This window comes from Myotis davidii, unplaced genomic scaffold (genome assembly GCF_000327345.1).
Source record: "Myotis davidii unplaced genomic scaffold, ASM32734v1 scaffold373, whole genome shotgun sequence".
Classification (NCBI taxonomy): Eukaryota; Metazoa; Chordata; class Mammalia; order Chiroptera; family Vespertilionidae; genus Myotis; species Myotis davidii.
Window position 1 is genome coordinate 1,577,407 of NW_006287255.1, and position 22,945 is coordinate 1,600,351.

The 22,945-nt window shown below is 37.1% G+C and overlaps 1 protein-coding gene across 1 annotated transcript in view; it reads right to left on the reverse strand.

The window, feature by feature from the left end:
• The window catches only part of DPP10 (dipeptidyl peptidase like 10), a 351,805-nt gene that overhangs the window by 111,319 nt on the left and 217,541 nt on the right, over positions 1–22,945 (reverse strand). Inside the window, exons 6-7 of the mRNA XM_006759014.2 lie at positions 12,706–12,826; positions 1,129–1,283 (exon numbers count right to left, since the gene is read on the reverse strand). Coding sequence (XP_006759077.1) covers positions 1,129–1,283; positions 12,706–12,826 — 276 coding nt within the window. The remainder of the gene's footprint in view (positions 1–1,128; positions 1,284–12,705; positions 12,827–22,945) is intronic.

Genomic DNA, 22,945 nt, shown 5'->3' on the forward strand with positions numbered 1-22,945 from the left:
GATAGCAAAATAAGGACAGTCACCCCAACACTCACCATACTTTCATTGCAGGCGTAAAATAATATGTGTGATAGGTAATTTGTCCAGCACTCTGCCCAGTTAATGTAATGTGCAAATTGAAAAATATAAAATCTATCATGCTAGGAAATACAAAATACAACTCACTAAAGGAATGGCTTTAAAAAATGGCCTCTAAATGAAATTAGCAGCAGTATCTTAATCTAATTAAGAGCTAAAATGTGTAAAGTGGAATTTCAAAAGTTTGCTGTGAGGTATCTTTACATGATTGATGCATAGAGGGCATCACTTATGAGCCTTTCCCTTTCTTACATAACATGGAAAGTAAACTTTTAAAAAGAGACCTTAAGTAATTAAACATGATATATACTGGAAAATCAGCACACTCCAGGTGTTTTTGCAACCTCCTCGAGAAGCCTCACCTAACATTTGGAAATGGTTTCGCCATCTGCACAGGATTTCCGTATTTGCCTCACTCAATAAAACAATTTTATCCTCGCTACGCCTGGCCATGGCTCTACCCCAGCGTTTTATAAAGTATGTTCCAGAGTTTGCTCTGCCAAAACAGTACTGAAGTTAATGCTAATAAATCCTTTATGCTTAGTCTATTCTTTATTGGTGATTCTTTATGCTTCTGCAGATTCTTTATGCTTAGTCTACTTTTTATAGGAGATTTATAATACGCATTAACATATAGTACATTAAGTGCTCTAAGAAATCATCTTGAGGGAAGCTAGATTTTTTTCAACTAAGAATTTCCAATGTAGTTGACGATGGCACTTTTTCCTCCTTTATAACAGCTATTGACAACTCACAGAATATACCTTGGAGAAAGACCCCTTATGTCTTCTCACCGTCTTTCAAGTGGGAGAAGAGGGAAAACAAGAATGAGAGCATCAAAGGGAAAGAAATGCAACACGGTCAAAGTCCCCACATCCCCACATCTTGATCTCCTCCTACCCAAGCAGTGTGGACAGACTACTGACAGCTCTAAAATGATGCTTCTTTTTTTTTTCTCCAAAAACAACTTTTTCGTCAACCATGAATACTATCAGTGAAGTCCCTGGTGCAGAGCGAGGGGCAACAAACTGGCGCGGCCACGTTACTTACCTTAGGATACGGATACTGCCTTCCTTTGGGATACAATGCTCCGGTAAACCGAGGGATGACCATGTTAGGCACCAGTGAATCATTTATCATCAGGAAGGCAAGCCTTTCTCCATCTGGTGACCACCAGTGGGCGATGTGAGAATGCAGAAGCTCTTCTAGAATAAATGAGTGTTATTTGAAACCAACTGTAGAGATGTGGGCTCAGTAACCCACAAACATCTGTCCTTGAAATCTCCGTTGCACAGGTACATTTTCTATCCTTGTGTTGGACTTCATCAACTTCATAACGCATTCTCAATTTCTGAGTTACCCCTTTGATCCCACGAAAAGCAGATGCAAAGAAAGGAAGGCAGGAAGCAATAAGGTCAGGTTGTCATGGATTGCCAGCAATGTGAACAGAGACAATGAAAGGACTATCAGAGTGAAAAGAATGAGGACGTTTTCAAAGACTAAAATATGACCTAAAACCATATTCATATCACCGTTCAGTCATATATGCATGTGGTCATATTTCCATCTTCTCATCATTAAACAAGTTGAATAACTACTAGAATTATTAAACTATTGAAAGCTTAAGGAAATAGAATAAGAAATACACTGGCCCTCGCTAGTGTCCCTCAATTGGCTGGGCATCAACCTGTGCCCCAAAAGGTTGCCAGTTTGATTCCAGTCAGGGTACATGCCTGGTTTGCAGGCTCTAACCCTGATAGGGGCTGTGTAGAGGGCAGCTAATCAGTGTTTTGTTCTCACATTGATGTGTCTCTCTCTTCCTCTTCCTTCCTCTCCCTCTAAAAATCAATAGTATATATGTCCATATAATATGAATAAGAAATATACTGGATATCTTTTGTGTGACTCCAGATTCACTATCTTCTTTTCTATACCTGCTTTTTGGCCCAGAAAATTAAGCTGTATGAAGCACATCAATGGTATTCCCATGCCCTCTAGAATGAGGCCATTAGGGTTCTTGAGCAAGAGCTCAGAGGAGCAGAAAGTCAGAGTATTTACTCCTTTAGCTCTGTCTGGATATGTCACCTTAGGCTTGCTGTGTGTTTTAAATGATCTCACTCCTCTTGTCGATGCAGCCGCCTCTCCACAGTTTTCTGCTTTTGTACTCGGTAATGGTTCATATCTATAGTCATAGGCTGCTGCTAGTTAAATTGTGGCTCCGTCCTTTATATCCCCCTACACTTTCACTTTGTAAATGGTCTCTTTGTACATAAATCCTCTTCAAATTATTGAAAGTGCCACCTCTTTCCTCTTGGGACTCTGACTGATGCAGTAATTAATAGCAGCAGTAGACTCAGGAAAGAGATCTTCAAAATTAGATTTCGAGATTAGGTTGGAGATATATCCACCTCTATAACTATATGTATATCTTTGATTTAGTAATACCATTTCCAGGGAGAATTGTAGCATAGATAATCCATAGTAAGGAACGGAAGCATGAGTAATCAATTGTCACTGGTAATGATGTGGAGTGAAGTACAAATAGAGAGGAAAGGCATTGAGAGGACAAAAGGTTGTGACTTAGTTGCTACAGCAGTGGCAGTTGTAAAGGTTGTAAAGTTTCCCTGGTTCTTATGACATCTGAGAGTCATTACATAGGAAAAAACAAAAACTAAATCCATGACTGCAAAATTAAGAATACACAAAAGGTCACTATGGCATATTTGAAGGAGCCCCTCTCTTTTGTAGTTGCAGGCTGAGGTTCAAGAGATCATATTAATGTTGCCAGTGAAAATGGAGTCTTTTGTAATGTCTTGAGAAAAGAATTTCAAAGAGCATATGCACGGAGGACGTTTACCAGTAAATGTAGTGGTAAGATGTATTGGAAGGAAGGGGAAATGCTGGGGATGATGAGGGTGTGAAGGCTCTAGCAGCAGATGCCCCAGGTTCCTGATAATTCTCCATATATTCTCGTGGTCCTTAGTAAGTAGCAAGCTGTCATTCAAAACCAAAATCATCCAACCTAGCTCCTGATTTTCCCAGGGTATGAGTTGGGTCCCTCCCCCTAACCAATCTCTTTCCTAGACCTTTTGAGGTTCTGTGCCCTCATCCAACCCAATCCCTTTCTCAGGCTAGGCTTCACCCCTTCTTGCTGCCATTTTGGCATCTACTGGCATGCCTCAAAGTAAAAACACCTCGTTCTGCATCATCTTGTCTACTACTGGGCATGTGCTCAGTTAAAAAATTCCCTCCTCTACCACCTCCCATAATCCTGGTTCCCTGCCAGTTGGTACTGGGCAGGTTGCACCCTGGGGAGACTCTTCCTGCCTGCCTCAAGGATTAAATACCTTCCTTGGAGAATACGGTGATCCCTTAGACTCTAAGGCTTAGAGTGTGTGAATGAGTCTGTGAATGCTACAGCTCCGTGGTAAATCAAGTTTAATGGAGTGCTGTAATTTCCTAGTGAAGCAGGCCCTATATCTGATTCAACCTCCCAGCTTATCAAGTTTAGTATCTAGTTCTACTTGCTCCCTTCCTTCATTAATACTACCTACCTACCTATGCCAACAGTAAGCGTTGAAAAAGGCAACACAAATCAGGGGTTCAAATGCACTTGTGTTTTAAAATTAAGATAGAGATAATGGTAGAGAAGTGCTGGGCCTCTGACACATAGGATAAGAATTTTTGTATAGACATGTGCAGTATACTTATGATTTCTGAGCCAGTCTCAGAAAGAACAGATTTCATAGTGGAATGCTGCTATATGTATCTAATTTTATGGATGAAGATTTTGAACCTCAAATTCCCACAAGTCTGTTAACAGAGGCAACCTCTATCTATAAAGGCATAAAGGTGCAGTATAAGAGGAATCCCTGTAAAGTTTAAGCGTCAGCATCCTTAGGGAATAGTTGGAGATCTAGTAGCCTGGGGTATATTGGTCTATCTCTTCTACGGTGAGAGAAAATTGGTTGAAATCATACAAAAGTAAAGAGGGACTGGACTCCGGATTTTGAAGAAAATATGAACTATATTCACATGTGCTGCCTTGTTCTATTTCCCAGGTAAACTGTAAAGGTGCCAGTTCTGAGTGGGACTTGAGCAAGTGAGAGCTATGCAGCAGATCAAGGCCATGGAACAACCTTCCCTACCACCTTTACCTTGTGGCCCAGCAGGCACAACGGCAATGCAAGTCTCCATGGCGAATGGAGATGCTGTGGAGCTTCTGACACTCGCCAGACGATGATCAAAGCACAGGCAATACAAGCTTCACAGAAAGGCCCTTCCTCCTGTGCTGATAAATAGTCTTTTTATTTCTAAAGCAGCTCTTTACTTGGCTCTGGCAGAAGCAATTAGCCTGATCATGGGATAGCGAGTGACTATGCAACCCAAATGCCCATCATGAACTGACTGTTATCTGATTCACTGACCATAAAACTAAACACAAACACAACATTCCACTACAAAAAAAAAAAAAAAAAAAAAAAGCAGTCTACTGGTATATGGGATCGGTCCAGAACACATAATTCAACTGCTCATGGTATTGCACCCACTGCTTTTTCCTCCTATGTTATCTCACATCTATGCCTCAAGATGTATTTCTAACACAAGTTGGCAGAAGAGTAATAAATGCAGGCCTGGTTAATAGGCAGGTTTGCACAATGCACTTGAACACGCTGGAATTGGGTAGGCCCTGGACTACAATCTGATTCAGGAATGGCATTACAACACTCTAGTAACATAAATCCTCTGAGCTGGCAGACTTTTGCAAAGATATTTAGTTTTCCACTCCGTGTGGAAGGAGACTTGGCTTGAAACATGGATCCCTGACTCATGTACAATAACTAATAAATGGCCACCACACAAGAAGAGTAACAGTAGAAAATTAGCGAAAAGAAAGTTTAGGGGAAAAATGAGTGCACATATTTTTGTTTAGATATATTTTTACTGATTTCAGAGAGGAAGGGAACAGGAGAGAGAGACAAACATCAATGATGAGAGACAATGACTGATTGGTTGCCTCCTGCACTCCCCCTACTGGGGATCGAGCCGGCAACCCAGGCATGTGCCCTTGACCAGAATCAAACCTGGGACCCTTCAGTCCTCAGGCCAACACTTTATCCACTGAGCCAAACCAGCTGGGGCAATAAGTGCACAGATTTATCAGAAGGGGTAACGACGTAAAAATGTGAAGACATTCCGTTTAATATTCCGTTTAGTATCCACCAGAGCACATTCGCAGCAGGGCTGCTCTCAGTAACCCAATGGGCAAGGTGAACGTCAGTTTGCCTCTGGCTCCCACCATTATCTGCCAATAACAGTGGTTGTCACTAAAGAGTTAATATGGCATTATTTCCCAGCAGTTCCTATTGGCAGGTGGCTTACATGGGAGCCATTCTATTAAGAAGGGTAGTGTTTTGTCATTATAGACACAGATACATATTGTAGGTGCGGATATGCCTTTGCTGCCTGCAGTTCTATCTGCACTACTATCCATGGACTTACAGAATAACATTTGTTACTATGTCACTTCCAAACAAGCAATGTTTTATAGCAAAAAAGAAGGGCAATGGGCTCAGACCCATGGAATTCACTGTTCTCATCATGTTCCCCATTGGCTGTATGTACCTGGCTTATAGAGGAGTGACATAGCATGCGCCATCTGGGTCTTGGCACTTTTTATTTGAAAATGACCTTGTAGTTGGGATGTCATCCTACAACATGCAAGTGTCCCTCCTGCACAGCCAGGAAGGCACAGATCTAGGAACTCAGGGGTAGGAGTGCAGTGTTCCCTTTCACTATCAATTAATAACCCTCTGGACACATTTTGGATTTTGTCCTCATGATAATGAGTGTGGTGGGTTTAGAAGTCTTAACGCCTAAAGGAGAATTCTCTCCTACAGAGAACATAGTGGTAATTATGTTCCTCTGAATTGGAAGCTAAAATTTCCTTCTGACCATTTTGGGCTCTCTATGACTGAGAAAAATAAACTGACAGAAAACATAGTCACTGAGTTGAGTCTGATGATTAATCTCATCTGCCAGGAAGAAACGTGTCTTTACAAGGAGGGCAAGGAAGACTATATTTGGAACTCAGCAGATTCACGAATAGGCCTTTGTTCAAATCTACCTCACTTTCCAATTTCACATTTCTACATTCCAGTTTCCATTTCAAACTGGTATTGTAGCATCCTCATTAAGAAAAAGAAGCAAAGGAATATGATTTGGTAGGACTAAAGTGTGGGTTTGGCCCACCAGGTAAATAACCTGCCTAAGGTTATTTACCTTAGGCAGAAGGTAAAGAGAAAAACAAATAAGAAGTTAATGAAGGGACACATGATTAGCAATTAAGGCCACATGATAAGCTTAGTTCTTTTCTTAATTGAAGCATTTCCCCCAGAATCTTATATAAAAAGCAAAAGTGTTAACTTCAGTTATAAATTTCAGGTGTAGATACCTGGACTAACACTGCTATACCTTATGCTCCTCTTTTGGGGACAGCAAGTTTTTATCTGAATAATAAGAATACTCCCAGGGTTTCTAACTTTGGTTGGGTATGGCCAACAGACAAGTCAAATGACAGAAGAAAGTTAGTGCATGGCATTTACTATTTGGTTCCTACCCATTGAAATCATGTGGTGGGCCTGGCTATATCTCTCAACCAAAGTTCACCGCTTTTATTATTGTGAAAACCACAGGATTCAGGTAATAGCTGCCCCCCCTTCTCATTTCAGGTGTCAATGGCTAAACCATTGTTAGCCACAGGATGCTTGCCTATCCCTTGTCTTTAGTAAGTGCCCTCTTCATATATACAACTTTGAACACTATTTTTAAAAATATGTTTTTTAATTTATTTCAGTGAGAGGAAAGGAGAGGGGGAGAGAGATAGAAAAATTAACTCAGGATCGAGTCACAACTTGGACATGTGCCCTAGCGGGAATTGAACCATGACCTCCTGGTTCATGGTTTAATGCTCAACCACTGAACCATACTGGCCAGGCATCAACACTATTTTTAATGTGATATCTATTTTTTCCAGTTTTGATCTTCACCCTGATTCACACAAGCAACTTATAGTGCAGGTGAGGAAACATGAGGCATCCACATGAAAAGAAAATGCTAAATGCCAATTGAGTGCAAACTCTAAGTCTAATGAGACTTGAAGGTGCAAAAAGATCATGTTATCTGAAATCCACACTTAGGGTTTCTAAGAAGCAAAGCAAGTTCCATCTGGGGTGCTATAGTGTGTGCACAGTGCTTCTCAGGAATTAGAATGGCCCAGATTTGAGGGCAATATCCCTTTGAAACTTTATATTATCTACTCTCATTTATTTGGAGTGATCTATGACTAAAGTCATTCCTCACCACAATGTTAAAAAAGCAGGAGGGTACAAATAGACATTTATTTGGCTTCCTTCAAGTACAAAAACAAAGTTAACTGAAATAAAGAGATGAGTAATAGCATATTTAATATGAATTTTTCTAAGAGTCCTCTTGGATAAGGAACACTTTTAATCCCAACAAATAGGGGCATTACTCATGGATTTAAATTTCCTGTGTTGATTATATTAGATTATTTGTAATCAAAGTATTTTTAAAAATTGCATTCCTTTCCATTTCAACGTAGGCTGGGCTCTTCATTGTCTTTATTACACTGATTTAGAAAATCTCACTGCAGAACAGATGGAATTTTCAATACATGTTGCTTTATATCACAGACAATTAAAAACATAGCCTCCATACAAAGAAAACTAATATATAACCATTGAGTTCTGAAAGGTAAGTTGATTGTATCCATTTGTTGTTTATCAACCTAGACAGATAGGGCCTTCTGAGTATCCTATTGCTAGCTAATTCTGTGAGTCTGCAGTTGATTTTTTTTTTCTTTTAATTTTCAGTATCTCACTGTCGACTTTATCAAAAGAGTTATCTATATTCATAACTTTCTCACTTCCCATTTACACCTCCATCCACTGCAATCTTGCTTCTGGCGCACCCAATTGAATGATTATGTCCTTGTCAAGTTCTGGTACAAATCCAACAGTGACTTTGGTGTCCTTAGCTTGTTTGCCCCCAGACTCAGCAATATCCATTATCCTATCGTCTTCTGGCTTCCATAGCTGTGTCTCTCATGTTTTTTGTTTATCTGTCACAGTTCAGTTTTACTGGAATTTAGTAAGTGCTCAATAAATATTTGTTGAATCAGCCAAAAAATAAATGTGATTTTCTGTGTCCAAGAGAAGGCAATAAAAATAGGCACTTTGTACTTTCTCATCAAACAATAAAAAAGTTACAATCACATTTTGTTGATAAAAATATTGTTTGTCCTATAATTTCTTTCTCTCAGTTGTTTATTCTTAAAGCGCAATGCAAAGATATCCTCCTATTCCATCAGACTTAATTATGTTTATATTTCTAGTCAGTATGCTGATGTGTAGTTCTATTTATACTTCTATTTACCATGCTCCAAGAAAATAGTTTACAATTTTTCACTCCAATAATTTGGAAGTACCCAAAATCTGTACTACTCATTGTGTTGCTCTCAGATGATGCTTGACAGATAAACATGCTCAATAACTGTTAGACTGAATTTCAAAGATGAATTTCTTAAAAAATATGAGGGATATTTTAATATGCTTAAATATAAATCTTTTTTATAAATCATTAGTTCCATTATTTTATATGCTTAATCAATTGAAAGTGACAGTCATTTTTTATTCTATTTAATGTACTCAATACTATGAAAGATCTCAAAGTTGTAAACTTGGCAACTGTGAATTTTACAGTTTTTTCATAAAACATTCATCTGATACTTTATTTAGTTAGGTTACCATGTTAAATACACTAATTTATATGAATAACATTAGATGTGCTTTGTGTGAATTATATTTAATTTTGTTTTGTTTTGACCATAACACCTTTTTCTTCTGAACTTCACTAACTCTTTCAAGTACATTATGTTTTATTTGTTTTTCTTCCCTTAGGAATTGAATAATGCTAGAAATAAAGAAAAGGGGTTTTTAAAGGACACTTTTCAAAACTTGGCAAGACCTGACTCTAGTGACTACAGTTGGGAACAAGAGCCACACTTACAGGTTGGCCTAGTCCTAAAAAGATTAAGCCATGTCCTTAAATTTGGCATAAAAACATTTTATTACCTTTTATGTGATTCCTTATCTAATCTTTTTTTTTTTCCTGTAGCATTTACAGAAGGCAAATTTCAATTTAAAAAGTGAAACTGTTCTATATTACTTCTTGAGTCTCCCACACCTACTAATTCAGGTCATAATTGAGTTCTGTAAAGTAATAAAAAGGAAACCTCCACCCTAGATTATCACACACATCCCGTTGAATAATGCATTCCTAGTAGAAATCACTGGGGTTTGGTGCTTATGTTTAAGGCAAAAGAGAAGCCCTGGGTTCTGGGTGCCCTTGGCGCACTGGGCAAGCAAAGTAATGGTGGGAGATTAGGTATATGTGGGACTCTTAAAACATAGGTTGGGATGACAGGCAAAATGTTGAGGAAAAATCAATGATATGAATACGAGGCCCTAAAATATATGCTTAAGTCCCTCTACCAAACCTTAATATTAATTGCCTTGGTAGGGTCCCTTCTCTTGGAACAAAAGCAGAATTGACTTAAGTCCCTGAATAAGAGGGTTCAGAGTCTTTGGCAGCGAAAAAAGACCAGTGAAATCTGAAGGCTTAAGTGCATAATGTATGTCATCCTTTATGAAACATTTAAAAGTGCTGAACTGGGACAGGTAGAGCTGACTAGGACTACGCGCTGGCTTTCAAGATACATATGCAAGTTAAAGCTCTGCCTCTCATGAGCTTTGAGGCCATGTCCAAGTTGCCTATCCTGCCTGAATCTTGGTTTCTTCAGCAAGTGATTAGATATACTAGCATTGCAAGATTACATCTGGAGTTTCCTACTATGTCCAGACCATAAGAGCCCAAAGGATTGAGTTTAAATTGAATGACAAAAAACTATCATTTTTCTGTTTCCCCTCTGGAATATCAGACCTACAATGTCATCACAAAAGTTTTTGTTACTTGTTTGTTCTGCCTATCCCTCAACACAATGTTCACTCTTAGCCCAACTATATAGAATTTTTATGTTCTAATTAAGACAAAAACTAATTTGTCAGATAATGGTCTGTAATTTACTTCCTTACAATTTTCTTTAAAATGCAATACTATAAACTATATGATTTTTTCCTTAAAGGACAGAGACCCAAGTCACCTTGATCATTGGTCAAGATAGTACAATTTACATTGAGTATACCCCCAGTGGACTTGATGTTAAGGATCACAATTTGTCACACAATGTAGCATGCCAGCATTCTAGGAAGCACCAGTGTTCCCACTAAACTGTTTCTCTCCTCACTGAAGTCCACAACTCCTTATGAATGCTGGCTCCTGATGTCTGTCACCACTATTTACTAGTGACCAAACCAGGAGCCAGATAATCATTCTTGTCTTCCATCTGCCCCATCCATTTACCACAAACATCTTTCTACTTTACTGCTTCATCAATTTTAGTCTTCCCTCCTTCTTCCTGCCCTAACCATAGTCCAATTGGTCATTATCTCTTGATAAATACCTTATAGCTGTTCCTTAGTTCTTGCTGCGTTCAACCCCAGCTTCACACTAGAGTTAAATGATTTATTTATATGAAACATCTAATCTTGACACTCTCTTACTTGAAAAACTCTAATAGTTTCCCTATTTTCCAGGCAAAATGTAATTAAAATTCCAGATTATTTTTATTGTCACTATCTCTTGGTTCTTGCTGACTTCCTTTTTCTTAAATGTTATGTTGCAATAATAATAAGCAGATTTTCATTCCTTAGGCACACACTATGCCATTTAACCCTATTGTGCTTTTGTAAGCTTTAACCCTTGCTTTGGTTTTCCTTCCTAGTTTCTTCTTATGTGTTCTACTTACTGGTTCAGGCTCAACTCAGAGGTTTTCTCCTTTAGAAAATATTTAGAAATTCCTAGGATGGGTTAAGTCCCTCTCCTTTGTTCTTTCAAAGAATCCTGTGTTCACTGTGATTTGACTACTTACCACACTACCTTGATCTAGTTTCTTGATCTGTCAAGGTTTCACACAGTCCAACAATATTTTAAAGATAAAGGGCATATCTTATCTATCTCCTTTAGATAAGCGATGGTTAGCTCTGGCTTTCTAGTTTACCAGAACTACCCAGGTTTCATATTTGTTTTCCACCTGTTTTTTTCAATTCACTGGGACATCCCAGGCCCTTCAAATAATTCATCTTTTTGAAATAAGAAAGCCAGAGTTAGCTTCTGACACTCTCAACCAAAGAACCTTACTTATCTATTTTGGTATTACAATTTTTAAAAATTTCATAGCATAATTATGGCTATTTCCACAGTAGCTACTGCTGCTCCTGGGGATAAACTGTGGCCTCTCAAATCTTTGATTATTTGAGCTGGCATATACACAAAATATATTATAGATATAAATATGCATGTAAACATACACATACAAATATCAACTGAAGATGGTTTGACTGTGGTTGGTGGGCACACAGTGTAATATATAGATCTTATAGGATAGAAATGTACACTTGAAGCTTATATGATCTTATTAACCAATGTTATCCCAATATATTTATTAGAAATAAATAAATATCAAGGGCTACAACATATCTTTCTTGATAAAATAGCTCCACCCAGGAAAATGTGTCTCTTAATGTGAGGTGCTGAGAGCAGTACTTTGTTTTGTTCCCTGATGTGTCTCAGACCCAGGCAAGTACTTAGAACATAGAAGTTCTTTAAAATTGTGTGCTGAAGGAGAGAATGGATGAAGAAATAAATGAGCTAAGTAATTTACTGTTTTTAAAATAGAATTAGAAATATTGACTCTGGGTAGAGAGATTACATTTGCCAATGTTGTTCCAGAAAATGTATTTTCTGGGTGATACTTAGCTTTATAATTTCAAAAAAATGGGCTACCTTACTTTAAATCTTGACATATTTTGCCAAATCAGTTGCAGAGTCTGAAATCTAAGTATTAAACTCGAGCTTTGATTCCCAAGAAAATCATTACTTATAATGAAGCTGACAATTGGTAAATAATCAAACTAGATAGAGGTTTTCAAATCTGATTCTTTTTAATATTCTCAGTTATTATTAAACTATTAAATAGTTATCGCAAATAACTCTTTAGGTAAGTTTTATTTTCCTCCTTTTACAATGGCTTTTAAAATATGACAGAATTTTAAAAGTGGCTTTTTTGAGAGAGTCAAAAAAAATTCAACATCTAATCCCTGTATGCAATAGAGGTGATCATTCGCTTTCGTTAGCTAAGCATTACCAAAAATAAAATATATGTATCTATTTGGCCTGAATATATATATATATATATATATATATATATATCTCCCAAATGTGGAATCATATAAGTAGATATAAATCACAACCAGTCAAAATATGAGCACATACAAAGAAATGAAAGCATGAAGGCAATTTTGAGAGGAAATGAGGAGAAGAAATAGTGCTGTAAGTATTGTTCTGGAATTGAACAGATTTTTCTTAGAAATAGTGTATTCAAATATATCATTTGCGTTCTTGTGAAACTAAATCTATTCAACTCACCTTCATACAACCAGTCAGCAATCCCATTAAAAATAATTCCTTCTTTTCCAGAAGATGTCAGTCGCAATGAACTGCTCTTTATATCAGGTTGATAGTAGATATTATTCTCAAAGATATAAATCTGGATCAGGAAACATGTAAAACAAACAAACCCAACATATTAGGAAACCTTTTTTAAAGCTTTCGTATTATAGAACAATAGCTGAAAGGTCAGGGTTTTATTTGTCAGTTTTCAATTTGTCTTGATTGAATGCATATTTTTGTATTGCTTTTAATTATTAATAGTTATTTATTTCCCGATCATATCAATATCAAACTATCATCTAGAAATAACATGATCCTCCCTATTTAAAGTTTTAAACCCATATTTTCAACGACAACTTTTCTTCTACTTAATAATCTCTTTCTCTTACTTTAAAATTGGTTTGGATTTGAGATAATATTTTGCATCCTCAAGAGACTGAAAACTATACCTGATACCATTTTAGTAACAGCCAACTGACTGAAAGGCTTCAAGTTGGTGTCTTTCGTTTTACTTTTTGTGGTCAGTGAAATAATATTTACAGAATCTCTCTGATTTCAATCTAGCTCCATATACAGATCTGCTGATAAAAGGAAAGGAAGATAGAATTCCTTGCGATTGTTAAGTCAACACACTTCACCAAGCCCCACTCTCTTCTGGCAATTCTTTCCCAAATAGCATAGCAGTAACAATAACCTTGTGCCTGAGAGTTTAGGAAAGTTTTTTTTATTTAAACACATTGGAGAGTCTTCCAAAATAATAACAACAATAACAGCCCCAATAATGTCAACTACAAATAATATCAACAAAATAATAACAACATCAGGGTAAAATTATTTATAACTACTTTAAAATATTTTTAGTGATAAGCATTTCAAACTGCTGGCCGATGTGATAATATAACCTTCATAGAACCATGTTTCATCCACATATTAAAGGGAATAGAATACTGTCCACCATGAGCCAAATTGCTGTTTTGATTGAACATTCTACTAAGAATGTGAAAGCTGGCCTAGTGCCCACGTGTTCCAGCATGCTATAGGATCATTACACAAGAGCAAATACAGCAAACATCATAGCTTCTGAAATAATTATCTGATTAATTATGAGGCCCTAGATTTATAATCTTGGTATGCACAGTGATGAAAGCAATGTTAATATCCAGAATATTTTTTTGATATTCTGTTTTGATTTTAAGGATTTGGCAAGCATTTAACAGTTAGAGTATTTAATTAATCATTCCACCACTACCTGACATTTATATTACAGGTGAGAATGTTCATAGAATAAAAAGAATTTGGCAAGGGAGAAGAAAGAAATATACAACAAGGAATTTAAAAGTATGGGCTTTATAATAGGGCAGCCTAAATTTAAAACCTCAGTAACTTGCATACTTTTTTGTAGCTTTCTACAATCTTAGTCCTCTCCTTTAATAAATATTTATGCCTAATTTCTAGATATCTGTTGTAGGAATAAATAAGATGAAGAATATAGAACATATAGCACATGTGTCTATTACTAGAAGCAAAGCTGACCACACTCAGGATAATTTGGTTTAAAATCCTGAGCTTTATGAAGATTCCAAACTCTAAATCAAAACAAAATCTCTACAGCTTCAGGCAAGGTATAAATTATCCCAAACTATTGACCAGTGCTACACATGGTGCTGATGTGAAAATTTATTAGGAGTAGTAGTGGAACAGTACCAGCAGGAAAAGAAGGAAGAGGAGTTATTAGCAAGTAATATTTACTGCTTTTGCTTCATTTAGGAAGTTTTCAAGTGATAGTAGAATATAGAAATAAGCTTATTATTGAAAGCATAAGTGTCACACTTTGGCAAAAGTTTAAGACCTCTATCTCAGGTGTCATAAAACTAGATGGAAGTTAATTTTAATGACGTTCACAGTCCCTCATGACAGAAAAAATATTAACTTTATTCAGCCATCTAAAGCTTAAGTTCCACATCTTTTGTAAAACTTACAAACAATAAATGAAATAGTCGCACAAAGTCCTCCTGACTTAGAGGGAATCTCCTCTTTGGATCTGAACCTTCTGATTAGGGTTTGTGAGTAATGACAATTCAGATCATCCATACCCAGGCTGCTTAAGCAAAGTAGCTATTATTAGGAGTAGGAGTGACTTAACTCAAAGTAAAATTGTTCCAAATCCACTGCTTTATGAAGGTAAAAACAAAAACAAACAAACAAACAAAAAAACCTCTAAGTCAAATATTAATAAAAACCTCCATGATTTCATCAGATGTATAAATTATCCAAAACTATTGACCAGAAATTACATTTATAGTTGAAGAACAGAGTGGATGATATTCAGGATCCATAAGAAATTGACATCTGTTTCAATGTAAAAGATCCAGCAGTATGGAATCAGAATTTTAATGTCATTCACTCAAAGCTGCAATACCAGAGATTGTCCAAAAGATCATTTTTCTGTGGACAAAAATTACTCGCTGCCTTCGTGAAAATGTACATTCACAATTTCCCAACCCCTTTCAATCGTCAGCTTATTTCCAAGAATTATATAGTTTCAAATAACAATCACAAATTCTAAGCACTACCTTAGCAATACAAAAGCTGCAACTATTTTCAAGTCCGAGGTGAACACACTGATGAATTTAAACTGGTACTAAATGGCAATCAAGGGCTGCAGCTAGTTTTCAATCACATTGAAAATATGACAAACACTAATGTCATTTATCCTAATGTTGCTGATTAAGCTGTCAAAATATTTTGATGTCATTAATCAATTCTTTCAGCGAACCACCTGAACAGTATAACAAATAGAAACGGGTAACTGTGTGACCATTTAACTCTTCAATCTATAGAGCAACCCAACTACCCAGTTTTTCAACATTAATTATTTTAATACACTTACAAAATAATTCCAAATTGGTAAAGTCACCATTAGGGGAATACTATGTGCTGAATCATGACAAGTTGAGAAATACGTAATAAGAGTTTCAAGAAATAATTCTAATAAATGTGTTAGTCAATATTGCTAATTACCAAGTGATCAGACATACAGTTATTACTGGGTAGGATTTTTTTCAAAGTGGGTTTTCAATTTTCTGTCTTTTCTGCCCCCTGCCACAACCACCACCAATGCTTCAATGGCAGAAAATAGGCGTGGATCAAAAAAAAAACTAGCCAATTGGTAATGGGCTATAGCTAGAAATGAACCCTTGGTGTTAAAGGTCATTAAGAGTTTGACACTGAGTGACCACAGTGTAAACTAGCCTACTGTGACCGATTCAACAGGAGATAATACCTGATACAAACACAGCAGACTCTCCCAAACTTTTCGCCAGCTTAAAAGAAAACAAAAAAACAGCAAAATAAAACAAAAATATAACTGAATATTGAATCTCTTTTAACTGAAATATTACTGAAAAGCTATTCTACCCTTACTGATTTAAGTGAGTTATCATGATAATTTTACATTAGAAAACTGAACTATTAAAAAATCCCCAAGCATTGTAATGATGTAAGAGAATCTGTAAAGTTACAATGGAGTTCAGATAGTTTTGGGGTTGCCTTCTACTGTGACTTGTTTTCTGGGGAAAAAATTATAATGACTTTCCCAGATAACTCATTCTGGCAGGGATATGGTGAAAGGCACCGTCACCTATGTTGACGGTGATAAGGATTAGCTAGTTAGCTTAATTAGGCAGATAGGAAGAGTGGGGGCGGCAGGGTGGGGGGCATCCAGGAGGATGGAGGCATTTCTGGCCTGAGCAATTAAAATAGCAACCACTGTGAACAGTATAAAGTTTCCTCAAAAAACTAAAAATGGAACTCCCATCTGACTCAGTGATCTCACTTCTAGGAATATATCCCAAGATATATCCCGGATGCCAGGGGGAAGCAGGTGCCGGCAGCTAGGGGAAGGAAAGCCTACTCTTGCATGGATTCCTTGCATTGGGCCTCTAGTAAGATAGTATAGCATAGCATAGCATAGCATAGCATACATAATTTCCTATGTAAGCTCTAATGAGTCTGCCTTTTAAATTCGCCTCATATTTAAACCCTTATTTTTATTTTTCACAATTTCTTTAGTTCAGGTCTTCTATTTACTTTGCAATACTATACTATACTATTCTATTCTATACTATACTATACTATACTATACTATACTATACTATACTATATAGATACTAGACAGTATAGTATCTAGTCTGCTATATTAATAATTTTCAATGTGGTTAGTTGAAATGTTTCTTAACTGTGCCCTTCCCTTTGCTCAGAGCATTTAGTGGTTCGCTATCCCCTAAAAACATATGATACAAATCCTTAATCTGGCATTTAAGATTATCTATGGTATGTTAGCCCCAACCTACGTCCTATTATTTTCATTATATTCCTATTTTGTAGCATCCCAATTAGAGAAGTCCTCACCATCTGAACACAAACCACAATTCACATTTAACATATTCTTGTCTTACGCTTTTCACTTCATGAGTAGTTTATATAATTTTACACCTTAAACATGTACCGTATCTCAATACATGTTTAAGGCAAAGGAAATGAAAAGTATACCTTTTTTAGTGAACATTACCAATTGTCTGGCATTTTTCAAAATACTTTCAAAACATTATCTCATTTATTCCTTATTTCAATTTTATCACCCTAATGACTATCAGTCTATTACTAAAAGCCACAGTGTATCATCCAACTTTACAAAAATTATGTTTCCTTAATTTAACAGTATGCAATCAATTCTAAGTGTCCATTTATAGAATGCAAAGTAAAGCTATGAACACAAGCTAAATAGTTTGATTACCTTTGACATTTTGACTTTGACTAAATTTCTGTGGGTTATTTTGCACTGCTTTCATTTACCTGCTGGATCATCACTGAGATATAGAGCAACTCATTCAAATCATTCATGTCACCTTTGCACCAGCACCTGACATTCTGGAGATAGAATCACTATCAGAGAACTCCCATCCTTTGACATTTGCAATTATTCATATTAGGAAGCCCTTTCAAAGAGTTCTTAATACCTTTACAGAACATTATGCATTTTCAAAGAAGTAAAATATAACACTTTGTCTTAAATTCATAATTATGTAAGTCACTTTTCAGTTCCAAAGCCCTATTATCCATACTTTAATTTCTGGAGAAAAATGGATAACAGATAAAAGTTAGCGAAGAGATAACTGAAGACCGACTCCAATCAATGAAGTGTAACAGCAGACTCTCTTGGTTACATCAATCCATAAATCTCCTTTAGAATAAGAGAAGATCTTATGATAAATAGATCGTCTTGATAATTAAAAATAATAGTACAAATATTTATGGGCCTCAAGTACTAAGCTGGGATTCATAGAATCATCAATTTTTATATCATTAAAATATCTGTATGTACATATGTATATGTTTCAAAATGAATCCCTTTCCTTCTTCACTCCACTTTCTTTTCTTTCATTTTTCCTTTATCACCCCATTTCCTTGCCTTACTTCTTTTCTTATAGTCCTCTATCATAAAGTGAATATGTAACTGTCATCCTTTATATGCTAGGAACTGTGATAAGCCTGGGGTATAGAACGTCAAAGCCTTACAATAGAATGAGATTTCTAATGCAGGCACATACAAATCACTGTTGATGTGCAGGTAAAGAACAATAAAATCAATATATGAGAACATTAATTTAGGGTAAAATGTTACCACATAATATGTGTCATGGCAGTAGAACTCGAGACGAAAAATAAAAATAATAGCAAAAATGTAGAAAAACGGGATTTCCATCAGAAAGACATGGAACCTAACCCTGGCAGTGCTCTTTTTACAATGGGGCAATGAGCTTACCTAACCTCTCTGATACTTATTGTCCTCATTTGTAAAGTGGTGGTATTAACACTCTCATGGTGGTCTACAGGATTAAAGAAACCAAAATCCAGGTTATGAATATCATCTATGTACCTGTACATATATGCTCCATCCTATATAATAAAAAACTAATATGCTAATTAGACCAAACAGCAGAACGACCGTCCTGTGTCCACCAATGCCTGCTGGTTTTCCAGTTCTGGAGTTTCAACCTTCTCATTTATTCTGAAAACTTTCAGAAATCTTTTTAATAAATTCATTTCCTCCTGAAATAAACCCAAGCCAATTCTCTGGCTTAGTTCCAGGAATCTCGCTTGCTATATAGTATGCAACAGCTTAACCTTCAAACCCTCATAGGTAAGAAAGTCCTTCACTGTTTTTTATGTTGGGAGCGAACTCGGTTAACCTCTCTTTTTTCCAGCCGGCTGTCCTCCCTCTCATCCATCCAAGGATTAGCATAAAGCATGGTGTGTATGCACTTTAGTTTCTGATGTTAAAACAGTTTGTTTTTATATTTGTATTGTAACTCCTTTTATTTTAATTGGGAAAAATTTTAAAGAGATTTCATAAAAGAGGGTTGGGGACACTGGAAGAAATGATCATAGGCTTATCAAAGAGTCTGTGCCTAATGCTTTCTAGTTTATAGGCATGCTGATAGGAAAACAAATTGGAAAATGCAGAAGGTGGAACCAGCCTTGGCTGTCCTCCATACACATTTTCCCCACAGCTCTAGACTCTCCATTCCACTTCATGCAATTTCAAGGCATCCTTGGCCACAAATGAAAAAATATAGGCATTTTTGTTTGTTTGTTTTTTGTCTGTAATGCAGAAACATCCAAACACATTTTACTACATCTTCCCAAAATACTGGCTATCATTAAAATAACCATAGAAATGTGGACTTAGTAATGAAATGTCTGTGTCAAGAATTCATTTATTTATTATAGTTAATGTTCTCCTGAACTAAATTTAATTGAAGCAATGATGAATTGTGAATAATAATCATTTAAATACAAGCATAACTTGGAATCTAGAATAAAAAATACTTGAAATATATCCCTGTTATCCTCCCACCCCCACCCCTGTGAAATTCTTCAGAAGTGGCTATCCTTTGTGCTTCAGTAATATGTCTGCTACAAATGGGGTAAAATTAAACCCTACTTGTGAGTATGGGTAGCTGTAACACCACCTACTTTAATAACCTTTATCCTCAGGTGAGCATTAACAACAACAACAACAACAAAAAGAGTAATTTCTGATTCTTACAATTTCATGTTTGGTGTTGGCCATGGATTATTCACTGCTCTCCCCAACTCCCCCCCCCTTCATTCTCCTCACTTGTATTATGTATAATAAAATGGCAAATCTAAGTCTTTCTGTCAGTGCTTTGACTCTAATATTGCCCAATTGAAGAATTATTCTATTATCCATCATTCCATAAAGAATAAGCATGGTGCGTATGCAATTTAGTCTCTGATGTTAAAACAATTTGTTTTTAAATTTGTATTGTAGCTCCTTTTATTTTAAATGGGGAAAACTTTTAAAGAGATTGCATAAAATAGAGTTGAGGGAAACTGGAAGAACTTATCACATGCTTATCAAAGAGTCTGTGCCTAACGGAAAAATGCTGAAGGTGGAACCAGCTTCAACATGGTGGCAGAGCAGATGGAAGGTGCACTCACCTCCTGCCAAGACCAAACTGGAATTACAGCTAAAGTTAAAGAATCAACCTGAATAACCAATCGAAGACTGACTGAAGTGGAGTCTTACAACCAATGATTTACAGAAGAAGCCATACTGAGACTGGTAGGCAAGACAGAGACACAAAAAAGGCCGGTCCCGCTCCCATGGGCAGTGGCTGAGGTTCAGGAGGGATATCACAGCTGCAGGGGTTTCCCCTGAGAAGAATGTGGTCTGAACCCCAAGCTGGGATGCCCAGCCTAAAGCACAGGACCCAGGAAGTGTCCACGTAACATCAGGCTGTGATTAACAGCAGGTTTTCTGTCTGCCAGGGAGACATGGAAACTACTGGAGACACATGCACCTTCTTAAAGGGCTAATGCACAAAATTTTGTTTGCAGCCATACATCGTGGGCTCTGGTGGAGAGAGGGAAGGGTGGAATACAGTCAACTGAGGAGATTCTTGTGTTTCTGGCTTGGGTAGGGGGGCAGTGAGGACACTACCAGAATCCCTGTGCTGAGTCATTCTCTGATAAGGCAGACAACATCTTTGTACAGTGGGACATTCCACTCTGTGTGGCATCAGCCTTGGAGAAAGCAATAAACCCACCCTCTGGACTCCTTTTTGCCCAACTCTGCATAGCTTAGTCCCTGCTTGAAAAGTCAGCAGCCTGGGTCAGTGTATAGAGATCTAGGCAGACTCAGAGGTATCAGTGATTGAGTTGCCTGGCGTTGGGATGGAGGCCATGCCTTTATTTCCCCATGAAACTGACTGGTGCTTCCCAGTCATGAGATATCAGATAGAATCAACTGCCTGCTCCCAGCAGACCCTCGTTCGAGCTCCAGTAGCCCCACTTGCCTGACCCCTAGGGGCTCCTCCCTACTCTGATAAGTGCAAATATGGGACAGATTGAGTCTTGTAACTCTGGGTTGGGAACTACACCATCATCACCTTCCCTGAAGCCTGAATAGCCCCCCCATTTCACAAGGGATCCACTAGCCCCATTATCCCAACTCTGCCAGGGGCTCTTCCAGTGACTGAGCCTCACAGGCAGAAGCAGGCAGAGGTGATCTTGTCAGAGAGCCTGGGGACTGTTGCTGAACTGCCGCCTATACCAGTGAGGGTGAAATCTGGCCACAGTGTGCATCGTGGTCCTTCCTGCACGCATCCAAGTTCAGGTGAGACAGCCACAAACTGTGGATTACCTGGAGATCCAACAGGTTGCCAAGGGCCAGAAACAAACAGCATTTGACATTGACCTGCACCAGAGTCCCTGCGAAGAGGTCTAGAACGAATACACCCAGATATCATCTTCAGGCAAGGTCAAAGCAATATCCAGTATGATTCACAAACAATATAGCCAAAAAGAGATCTCAAGGCATTAAACCCTAATGAGGTAAATTCCACTTCATGTGGTCAGCACCTGCACAGCAGCTTGCATGCTGTGGTTGGAGATGCCTCACAGTCAGCCAGCCTGAGGGTCATTGACACACAAGAATGGACGAATAGCAATCAATAATAAATTACAGTGAAAGGGCCCACATAACCCACACAAGGAACATGCTTAGTGCACCTGGCTCAGGTGATCAAGGAGGCTGCGAAACTGGGTCCCATAGGACACTACTATGTAAAGCCACTCCATGAAGACTGGGAGTCATAGCAGATCTATCTAATACATAGAGATAGACACAAAGAGGTATGCAAAATAGAAAGATAAAGAAATAGACTGAAAATGAATGAACAGAATTCTCCAGATAAAGAACTAAATAAAATGGAGGCAAGAAATTTATCATATATAGAGTTCAAAGTAATGGTTATAAGGATGCTCAAGGAAATTAGAACTACAAAAGCATGAAAAAGAAAATAGAATCTATAAAAAATGGCCTGTCAGAAAGAAATAATACCATATCTAGCATCAATAATACATTGAAGGAATAAAAAGATAATAGGATGAAGCAGAGGATCAAATAATCAATTTGAAAGACAGGTTAGAAAAAAATAAACACACCCAATCAGAAAAGCACACACACAAAAAAGATTTAAAAAGAATGAGGTTAATTTAAGGGACCTTTGAACCAAGAGGTCACAGTTCGATTCCCAATCAGGGCAATGTTGGGTTGTGAGCTCAATTCCCAGTAAGGGGTGTGCAGGAGGCAGCTAATCAAAGATTTTTCTCTCTTCATTAATGTTTCTCTCTCTCCCTCTCCCTTCCTCTCTAAAATCAATAAAAATATTTAAATATGTATATATAAAATAAGATACCTAGAAATAAATTTAAACAAGGAAGTAAAGGACCTGTACTCAAAAAAAATTATAAGACACTGAAGAAATGGAATGAGATACAAATAAATGGAAGCATATAAAAAGTCCATGGATAGGAAGAATTTACATCATTAAAATGTACATACTACCCAAAGCAATTTACAGATTCAGCACAATTCCTATCAAGATACCAATCCTCTATTTCACAGAACTAGAAGAGAAAACATATTCCAAAAATTTATATGGACCACAAAAGGACCCCAAATAGCTATATCAATTTTGACAAAGAAGAACAAAGTTGGAGGAATCATGCTACCTTATATCAAGCTACATACTAAAGCCAGAGTAATCAAAATAGGATACTGGCATAAAAACAGACATATGGATCAATGAAACAGAATAGAAAGCCCAGAAATAAACTCATACCT